The sequence below is a fragment of the Prosopis cineraria genome, unplaced genomic scaffold (genome assembly GCF_029017545.1).
Source record: "Prosopis cineraria cultivar Desert tree isolate PC_DT_omini unplaced genomic scaffold, ASM2901754v1 PC10, whole genome shotgun sequence".
In the NCBI taxonomy this organism is placed as follows: Eukaryota; Viridiplantae; Streptophyta; class Magnoliopsida; order Fabales; family Fabaceae; genus Prosopis; species Prosopis cineraria.
In genome coordinates, this window is record NW_026555341.1 from 14,502,417 (window position 1) to 14,513,822 (window position 11,406).

Consider the following 11,406-nt stretch of genomic DNA (forward strand, 5'->3'; position numbering starts at 1 on the left):
AAATGATTTAAGCTATTTTAGTAAAGTGTTCTATCTTAAACATATTTAATATAAGAAATCTAGTATGTAACATTTTAATTGAACATACTATAAATAATATTGATGTACCTGCTCTGCCTAAATATAGACATGTTTCTATGAATTATTTTGTACCATTTTCTGTTCTATTATAGTGCTCACTTTCCTCTTTTTTTCTCTTTTCTTTTTCATTTTAAATTGAGATGTTATTGGGTAGCAAAAATATGCTAATTTTTCTTTATTTTATTTTATACTTTCTTCATATCAAATATTTTAAAATATAAGACACTTTAATAAAAATAAAGTTTATTAATGATAACTTTTTAATATTATCATTTCTATTATATTCTCTTTCTTTAATATTTTTTCATAAATGAAGTAGTAAATGAAAAATATTTTTAAAAGTTTATATTTTTTTAAAAAATATAAAGTGTATTTTATGAGTTTTATTGATATATTTAATTTTATCTAAAAATAACTTATAATTTAAGATAGAGGAGTAATTATTTTAGAATGATTAATGATTAATGCTGACATTAATATGACAAAATCAATTAAGATTGTGATTAAAAAAAATGAAGAATGACAATAACATCCTAAAATAGATAATTTATGATGGTTAAATTCTTAATAAAATTTTTGAAAAAAAGCTAAAGTATATATTTATTTTTTAATTTTACATATTTTATTTTAATTCCTTAACTTTATAAAGTGCATTTTTAGTCCTTTAATCCTAATATTATTAGTTTTATCCTGACAAATTTTTATATTAAACTTTAAAATATTGATAAAATATTATCAAATGATAACATATTAAATTTAATTTATTTTAAAATAATAATGATTGATATAAAAAATAATCACTTGAGTTTACGATGTTAGGATTAAAGAACTAAAAATATACTTTATAAAATTAAAGGATCAAATTAAAATCTTATATAAAATTAAAAGATGAAAATATACCTTAACTTTAACCTTTAAAAAATAAGTCATAAATATTGATTTAGTTGCAAACAGGAATCCATATTACAATTTGATTGATAGTTATAATTAGAATTTAATATTTTTTTTTAAATATTTTATTTATAATTAAATTTTAAATTTAGAACTATTTAAATTAATATTTAAAACTAATTTTATAATATCTTTTAAAAATTTAACGATTATAAATTCATTATTTTAGGATTTCAATGTCATTTTCACTAAAAGACAAACTCAATTGAGATACCTAAAGTTAATGATGCAGGAATCTAGTACAACAGATTGAAATTTTATTTTTTTTATTTCTTCTAAATTATTTTTTAAATTTACCTTCTTATTTAGAGATTTTCAAATTTATATGTTCCCAAATATGACTATTCAAATTTTTTATTAATACAATGATGATTAAACAGTAGTCAATAAGAAATACATGTCTTCGTGTGTTAATTTAAATTGAAAGGTTATTATATTATTTGATTATGATTTTATTTTTGAGAGATCAAATAAAAAAAATATTTACTGAAGATATGAAGATAATTTAATAAAAAATAAAGTTTTAAAATACCTTATATATAAAAGATTAATTATTTTTATTTCTATCACCTACTATCAGGAAACAATGATAGTTTCACAAATATTTAAAAATATTTTTAACATTTTTATTATGTACGATTACATATTTCATGACTCAAATTTTAAGATAAGATGATGTAACTCTCACAACTAGCAAACCAAAGATTAATTTGATATTTATGATTATAATATTAAAATAATTGTAATATTTTTTTTGACTAAAACAAAAACAAAACCAAAATTAGGAAGAGCCGAAGGGATGAGCAAGAGCAAGTTTGACGGTGAGCGCAGCGTGGCGAGCGCCGCAAGAGCTGAGCAGGCGACGCTATCTCCTCTCAAATACAAATACTTCTATGAGGACCGTCCGATTTGCTTTTCACAAATTTGAAGATTTGTCTTTCTCGAGAAAGTGTTTCTTCTGAGTTGTTGACTCTGAAGATGAAGTCTACTTGGGAATTGAAGGAGCATATTGAGGAAAATGATGAAGTCGTTTTGAATCGACAGGACGAGGACAAGGACGTCTTGGATGAAGAGGAAGAAGACGAGGATGAATGACGATGATGAATGATGAGGAATGACGAGGATGGGGACGAGGATGAAGATGAGGATGAGGATAACGACGACGACGATGCTCCTGATGGCGAAGGCGATGATGAAGAAGACGACGAGGAAGAAGCGGCTGGCGAGCTCGGCGGTGACGCCGACGATTCCGACGACGACGAACGACGACGAGGAGATGCAGAGGTAACTTGAATAAGATTTTGCTTCATTATCACTATCAGTGCATAATTTCCGTAGAAAATAGTTAACAATCTGGGGGGGCTTTGCTCAATCTGAAATTTTAATTACTTTCTTTCTTTTCACCTGGTTCGTACAGCCTTTTCCTTTTACACTCCATTTTTCTCCTTCCTGATGTGTGGGAATGACTTGGCATCTTTCGACCATGCCCTTTTCCTCAATAAGTTAAATCTCAATGCGATTATATGGTATACGGGATATAGTGTGTGCGTAGCATAGCTTATCTGAATCTTCTTACTTTGATACCTTTATTCAATACTTCAATTCTTGATTGATGCATTTTTCTTAATTTATAAATCATAATATTTTTGTGTCTATTTCATTAAACGCTCATTGCTCAGTTATTAGTGTGTCCTGAATTTATCCTTCGTAGTTCTCTCAGAATATGATTGATGCATTAAACGCTCATTGCTCAGTTATAGGATGTAGGATCATCTTGAATTTTGATATGTCATGAATTTGTAACCCTTGCACGGTTTTAACTGTATCTTTTATTCAAAAAAAAAGAAAAAGAAAAAGAAAAGAATATGAGATCACTCTTGCAGGGCAGGTCAAAATAAAGTTAAAGAAAATTGATTTAATCCATGAAAATGTTATGATGCCTATAGTGAACTTCTGGTTTAGATGGCAGTGGTATTGTCGCGTCCACAATATCCAGATTGATCTGACAATGATAACAATGCCAATTAGGCATGATCCTTGTACATTTCAAGTACGAAAAAGTTACATGTCAATATAATATTTGAGTTTCCTTACAAGACCAAATCTATCCAAAGATCCAATTATGTAATGATGTTGTACCCTGTGTACCTGTATTTTTTCTCCACTTCACTGAATATGACGTCTTCATCAAATCTCTAGTTTTAAAAAATCTTTTAGCAGTTCTTGAAGGGTGAAGAAAACGCTTCCTGGTCCCCTTGTTTACATAATTTTCGTGTGATGTTCAGCGCCTACTAGAAGCTTAAAGATGTCACGGAGTATGTGTGGGGATCCCTGTTTTCTTCGTCAACATCTACTGTTCAGATGCTTTAGTGAATTGATAGTTTGTAACTAGACATTACTTGCATGCTTTAATATGAGTATATGATTAAAATAAACAAAACCATTGTTGAAATCTCTGGTAAGTAAGTTCAATGCTCTCTGTAAATGCATTAGGTATTTGGAATTTTGGATAATCTGAATACCTCATCACAAATTCAACCTGTCTGCTTGACTGGATTTGCTGTACGGATGAGTTGAACCTCTTTGAGCGATGCGTAACCTGCAATGGTTAGCCACGTAGCTTGAGCACGAGTAATGTCAGAAAACTTGAGTTAGCTATTGACTATTATTAAGCAGTGACATCAATCTGTGCTAACAATCTCTTCCTAAATCATTTTGTGTAGCCGACTGGTGCTTCACTTATTTGCATCACACAATGCATTGGCTTTTCTAATATAAGTAATGGGAGGAAATATCTAAACTGTGTCTTTATTTCCCTATCATATAGTTCTTGATTTTTGGCAAGAGGGAGAGAATTTGTAATTCAGACAATGTTTAGTACGTGGAAAAGAGTTTTCTAGAAGTGAAATGGAAGATATATCTAGAAAGAAAATGAGATAGGTGCATTTCTCATTTCATTTCTAAAAGACATTTTTCTCTCTGTCAAATATTACATTAGTTTATCTGACACCTTTTCCTTTTGAACCTTTGGCCAATACTCCCTAATTAATTCATTTTTCTTAATTTATATCTTGGTACTTTCCAATATCCATTCATGTGACTTTGTTTTTTATTTTTAACAGATCCCCAGTCAGTACGTTGATTTGATTAGTTACCCTATTCGTTCTTGTTTTCTTATCCATACTGATTATCTGAAAAACAAACATGTTCACTTGAAAACTAATGCTTATAATACTAATAGTTTGTGGGATTGTTGAGAGAAGAAATATGATTTTTCATTGATTATAATAGAAGGATACAGGAGACTATATATACACAAAGCTAGGAGGTAAGAGAATAAATGGCTAATAAATACTAATAATTCTAATAAATCCTATTGACTCCTAATAATAAGATAAAAATTTTACAATAAATATAATATCTCCACACTCCCTCTCAAGTTGGATTATAGATGTTAATCATGTCCAACTTGCTTATGCAACTTTCAAATGCGGGCTTATGTAATCCCTTAGTCAGAACATTTGCAGCTTGAAGGTTTGTAGGTAAATAAATCAAACATATGATTTCATCTTCCACTTTTTCTCTAATGAAATTCCTATCCACTTCCACATGTTTTGATTTCTCATGTTGAACAAGGTTTAAGGTCATGCTTATAGCTGCCTTATTGTCACAATTAAGTTTTAATGGTGAGTCCACTTCAACATGAATCTCTTATAGGATTCGTTTCAGCCATAACTCTTTCATTATTCCTTGAGCCAAAGCTCTTAATTCAAGCTCAACATTGCTCTTAGAAACAACTCTTTGCTTTTGACTCTTTCAGGTAACCAAGTTCCCCCAAACAAGGGAACAATAACCAGAAGTTGATCTCCTATCAAGATGAGTTCCTCCCTAATTTGCATTTGTGTAGGCCTCTATGATTCTTTGTTTTGTTTTTGGAAGAATAACCCTCTATCAGGAGTACCCTTTAAATATCTCAAAAATCCTGTAGACTGCTTCCATATACTTCTTCTTTGGTTCAGACATGTATTGGCTAGCCATACTTATTGCAAAGGCAATATCCGGTCTTGTATGGGAAAGGTAAATCAACTTACCAACAAGCCTCTGATATCTTTTTTAATTATTAGCCTCTTCATTCTCATTGTCTTCTTCTTCAACCTCATCATAAGAATTTTTTTCTTCTTTTGACTCTTCCTTATTCTTCTTAGGCTTCTTTTTCTTTGGAAGCACAATAGGGGTTTCAGCTGGCCTACAACCTAACATACTTGTTTCCTTCAGAAGATCAAGTATATACTTCCTCCGAGATACATAAATACCTTTTATTGATCTCGCAACTTCTATCTAAAAGAAGTATTTCAAGGAACCAAGGTCTTTTACCTTGAATTGTTTGCCCAAAACAACCTTTACTCTTGTGATTTCCTCAAGATAATCTCCTGTAAGAATAATGTCATTAACATATACAATAAAGATACATCTTTTACCTCCCTCAACTTTAACAAACATTGTATGGTTTGACAATCCTTGCTTATAGCCTTCTCACTTGAGGACTTTTGAGAATCTGTCAAACCATGTCCTAGGAGACTACTTTAGGCCGTATAAAGATTTCTTCAACCTACATACTTGATCACCTTTGCCTCTATCAAATCTTGGTGGTAGAGTCATGTAAACTTCTTAGTTCTCTATTTAGGAAAGCATTCTTGGTGTCAAGCTGATGAAGTGGCCATTCTAGATTAGCTGCCATAGATAATAGAACTCTAATGGTGTTTAATTTTGCCATTGGTGTAAAAGTCTCTTTGTAGTCAATACCATATGTCTGAGTAAACCTTTTTGCTACCAAGTGTGCCTTTAATTTGTCAAGAGTACTATCAGCCTTGTACTTTGGGATGAAAACCTACTTGCGGCTTACAAGCTTCTTGCCACTTGGCCTCTGAACAATCTCCCATGTTCCATTCTTCTTTAGGGCTCTCATTTCCTCCATGACTACATTTCTCCATTTTGGTATTTCCAATGCCTCTTCGATATTGTTGGGAACTACAACTTTATATAGACTAGTGACAAAAGCACAATAACTTGGAGAAAGAGCCTTATAGGATTTGTGCTTATGTATTAGGTGTAAAGTACAAGAGCGAGATTGATTTTTGAGAGCAATGGGTAAATCAAGATCAAATTGATCACTCACCTATTTAGGACTTTGCTAAGGTGATTTAGGAGCTACCACTGGTTCTGACTCTTTTGGTGCTTCAGATACGAGTTGCTCTCCTCCCTTGGATTTATGCTTTCGAGAATAAGCCAACAAGTCTTTGTCTTTTTGCTTTTCTATATCTCCCCCTGATGTTGAGTTATCTTCTGTGACTGGCACAAGAGATGGTGATGGTGGTAAGGGTTTGGATGAGAGTGATGGTTCTGGTAATTGAGGTGGTAATGACTCTGTTGGTATGGACCAAGAATAAGGAAGCACTTGTTCTTTGTTAATCTCTTGTTCCCAAGTCTAAGATTCACCTATACTTTCCCCTTGAATTGAAGAATTGGAGTAAAAAGGCATTAAAGCTTACAAATGTGTTTGGAAGTAAGATCAAAACATTTGTATCCCTTTTGAGTAGGGGAATAACTAAGGAATATGCATTTTGTAGCACAAGGTCCAAGTTTACTAGATTGATAGATGTGGATAAAGGCTATGCACCTAAAGACACGAAGAGGTGTGTTGGTTTCAATATGAGATGTGAAGAGAACACTTTGCAATTTTTGAAGAGGAGTATCAAAAGACAAAATATGATTGGGCATTCAATTGATGAGATATGTTGCAGTTAAAATGGCATCCCCCCAATAAAATTTTGGGACATTATGGGTGAACATGAGGGCCCTAGCCACTTCAAGAATATGTCTATTTTTCTTTTTTACAATCCCGTTTTGTTGGGGTGTATGGGCACAAGTGCTTTGATAGACAATGCCATGCTTGTGAAGGAAGGTACTCAAGACTTGGTTGAAATATTCAGTACCATTGTCGGTATGTAGAACTTAGATGTTTGTGTTGAATTGGGTTTTTATTATGGTAAAGAAATTGATAAATATAGACGTAGTCTCAGACTCGTCTTTTAGGAGATACACCCAGCAAACACGAGTATGATTATCAATAAAGGTAATGAACCATTTTGATTTGGTGCGGTTTGGGATATGGGATGGACCTTATAGATCACTATGTATGGTAACAAATGGTTTGGTGGGTTTATACGGTGTTCTAGGAAATGATGTTTGTTAGTACTTTGCCAGTTCACACATTTCACATTTGACATCATGGTTAGTAGGGCAAAGGTTTGGGAACAAATGAGATAAATAATGGAAATTAGGATGTCCCAGTCTCTTGTGCCATAACAGAATATTTGTATCTTTAGAGGTTGATATAGAGTTACATACATTAGTGGTTTAATGGTGACTCATTCTAATATTTTCAAGGAAGTAGAGTCCCTTGCAATCTTTAGCACGTTCAATCATTGTACCCAATGATAGATCCTGAAAGACACAATGGGTTGGAAGAAAATTAGTACAACATTTATATTGTTTTGTTAGTTGGCTAACAGACAACAAATTGCATGCTAATTTTGGTACATGAAGAACAGATTCTAGAGTGATAGATTTAGAGATATGAATACTCCCTTTCCCCGCAATAGGAGCAAGAGAATCATATGCAATTTTGACTTTCAAATTTCTAGCACATGGAGTATATGTAGAAAATAATTGGTGGTTATTGGTCATGTGATCCGATGCTCCAGAGTCAACAATCCACAATGTTTCAGCCTTTGATGTTTTCAATGCTTGAAGAAAATTACCTCTTTGTGCTACGAAGACAGAGATTGACTGTAAAATCTGACTGACACATACTGCATCAGATTCAACAACTTTTGATGGTAGTTTTGCAAGCTTTATCACCCATTATTGAAAGCTTATGAGAAAATACAAATCAAATCAAAAAGGCCGAAACATACTACTTCTAGGATTAGAAGCCCCATTTCCCCTAGGAATTTTTGGGTGTTTGTGCTCTTTAGGTCCATTTTGTTTTGACAGTAAGCACATTCAACGAACAAGGTGAAGACTTGGAAGACCCACAGCTAGAAAATGTCAAGACTAGGCTTGAAAATGATCCATCGTTGCAGAAACAAGCTGCTGTTGTCAAAAACAGCGCTCCACATGCTCAGACTCTCCCTTTGATGCAGAACAGATAAGTGGTGTGTGTGATCGCCATGCATCGTCAACGCATGCCAAACTTTGAGGTTGTGCCGATTGGAGGTCTCTGGTCCTTCCTTGGCCAGTAATGAGATCCAGCAATGCCTCTTGTCCTCTATTAGGGTTTTGTCCATCAGCTACCAGTCTGAAACTATCCTATGTGATAGAACAAAAAACTAGCTAGGGTTTTGATCTAATGTGCTATGATATCATGTGGGATTTTTGAAAGAAGAAATATGATTTTCCATTGATTATAATAATAGGATACGAGAGACTATATATATGCAAAGCTAGGAGACAAGAAAATAAATGGTTAATAAATATTAATAATTCTAATAAATCCTATTAACTCCTAATAATTAGATAAGAATATTTACAATAAATATAATATCTCCACATAATTTATGAATTTTTACACTTTATATTTATGCTTTTTGATGGAGTATTAGATATTGTAAAATAGAATGAGTCTTAAATTTCCTCGTTAGATTATCTCTAATTTAATTGCTCCTACTGGATGATGAAGCGTGACAAAAATTTAGTTGTCTACATCTGTTGTGCTGCTTCAACGTTGTATTGTCAGCTGTCACTGTTTTGCTTCACTTAAACTACTGTGATGCATAAAACTTCTAGGAGGATTTGGGAACAGAGTACCTCGTTCGTCCTTTAGCCACTGCTGAGGAAGAGGAAGCATCTAGTGATTTTGAACCAGTGGAGAACGGTGAGGACGAAGATGAAGTTGAAGATGGTGAGGATAGTGAGAAGACTGAAGCTCCCTCGAAAAGAAAGAGGTTAGATAAAGATGATTCAGATGACGATGATGGAGGAGAAGATGATGAGAGACCCTCAAAACGATAGAGTGGGGTCATTCTTATTCGGTGGACTTTGAACAAATCACAGGTAGGTCAATTTCTCACCCTTCTTTTCTTCAAAGAAAGGATAGACTGTTTGATGAAATTATTTTTCTTCCTTTGTATTATTATGGTTCAGTATATTCCTAGGGTCGCTAGTTCATCTCATGGGTTCACCGTCAATGTTTGTGTATGAAAAACTCTTATTTAAAAGGCTGGTTGAAATTTGAGTTAGAGCCTAGAACTAAATTGGGTCCTTTGCGGGCTTTTTTTATAAAGGGTTTCTTGTGCACTTCAATTTCTGATGTTCTGGAAATGTTGGTGGATGTCGTACAGTTTTATGTTCTGTTGCTGATCTTACCATGATTCTAAATGGGTGGGAGATAGAATTTTATTTATTTGCTGAACACTTGCACCTGCCAAGCAATCGCCAATCTTTCTATTCATCGCATTCACCAGTGTAATATACTTTTTCGCTACTTTTTTTTTTTTTTTACAGCTTATGTAGGTCATTATTTTAAAGCAGAATAGAAAATTCTTTAGTACAACTTCTGAATGTTTCCATGTACAAATTAACAGGTTTGGAAGCTATTTGAATATGAAAAGGATGATATAATGTTAGTCCTTAAACTTTTCTTAATTATCAATTTAGTTTTTAAATTTTGATTTAATATAACTCAGTTCTTTACTCAAGTAAACTGCAAGGATTGGATTATACAGAGTGAAAGAGAAATATTATAAGCACTAAACTGTTCTGACTTCTGAGTCAAGAAAATATAAGGATTAAATTATTTTGAATTAAATTCGAGAATTGAATGGATACTTGAGAATAAGTTCAAGGATTGGAAGTTATATTTTTCAACATGAAATTACCAACTTTGTTGCTGCATTGATACCTGTGTTTTATTTACATTTATGGACTATTTCTTGAACTTAGTTTGTACTTCCGACTATTTTTTTTTAAATGATTTAAAAACAAGCATGTCTGGAAAATTAACGAATTGGTGCCCGTAGGAGTCACTATCTAACAGTGCATTTTTTTTTTTAATTGGCTAATAATGATGTTGATGATGTCCGGCTAATTAGCGTCTAATATTGGATTGGGCCAGATTAGTAATAAACAACTAGGCCAGACATTGGATCACCTCACAAATATTTTCAAGCAGATTGGACATTCTACTACTTACACAATATTATCCCCAATCTTGGATCCAATATATGGGTGTAAGCCCAACCACATTAGCATGACCATAATAGTTAGAAATGGAGAAGATGAAATGGAATATAAACATGATCACAACATGATCCCAGCTTCCTTCATAGCAAATGATTGTCCAATCTGTTAATGGCATAAAATGACCAGAGGTAAAAGATTTTGAAGCTAACCTGTTTGGGTTGAACTCATTCGCATCCTCACCTAAAAGCCCTGTCAAATAGTAAATGAATATTTATTTTGGTTCTATTTATAAATTATTTTTAATACTTATTTTAGAATAAAAAATCTTGAAACTTATTTTGTTTAAAAATATAATAATTTTTTAAGTTTACTCCTATTAAATTTATATAAATATATAAATATATATATATATATTAATAATATATTTTCTTTCACCAATACTCTTTTCGGACTATAATATAAGTCATAACTAACTAATTTATAATTTATAAATAATGTTAGTTGAATCTTAAATTGTTAAAATGTTTGCATATTTTCAATACTTGTATTGTAAAATCCTTGAAAATAATAATTAAAATTTTAATGTATAATTTTTTTTCAAAAAGATTGATAAATAAAATAGAGATATAGTTGAAAAAATAAATATAAAAGTTATCAAATGCTTTATATTTTGTATCAGGTAAGATTTTAAAAAGATATCTTCTATTGTGGTTCGGAGGGAGTTCTAAAAAGTTTAGAATATTAGACGCTCATATGTGAATAATTAAGGGACAAAAATTTCTTTTAATTCAAAAGATATATTAATTTAAATAAAATTTTATGGCAAACATTTAGAAAAATAATTTATGAAAAATTGGCCCATTGGACAAAAAATCTTGTGCCTAGAAAATATTAACCAAATTTTTAAAAATTAAAAAATGTGACTGGTTCATATTGATATACAAAGTAGTTATCATCAAAAATTTAAAAATTTATAAAATATTTATTATTAATATATAATTATATATCATTGATAAATATAATAATATTGGACTGTTTGTTTGGCTTGATTCTATAATATATATAGTTCCTAAAATTTTAAAGTTACATAAACTGTTAGTATGCGTTTGGTTTTCAGTTTGTCAAAAGTCA

General features: G+C 31.7%; 1 protein-coding gene across 1 annotated transcript; it reads left to right on the forward strand.

Annotated features, from left to right (window-relative positions):
• Positions 1–1,946: 1,946 nt before the first annotated feature.
• On the forward strand, positions 1,947–9,396 carry LOC129322387 (uncharacterized). Its single transcript, XM_054968713.1, is given in 2 exon segments — positions 1,947–2,250; positions 8,881–9,396. Coding segments are annotated over 2 exon segments (465 nt in total). The 5' UTR covers positions 1,947–2,010; the 3' UTR covers positions 9,106–9,396.
• Positions 9,397–11,406: the final 2,010 nt, after the last annotated feature.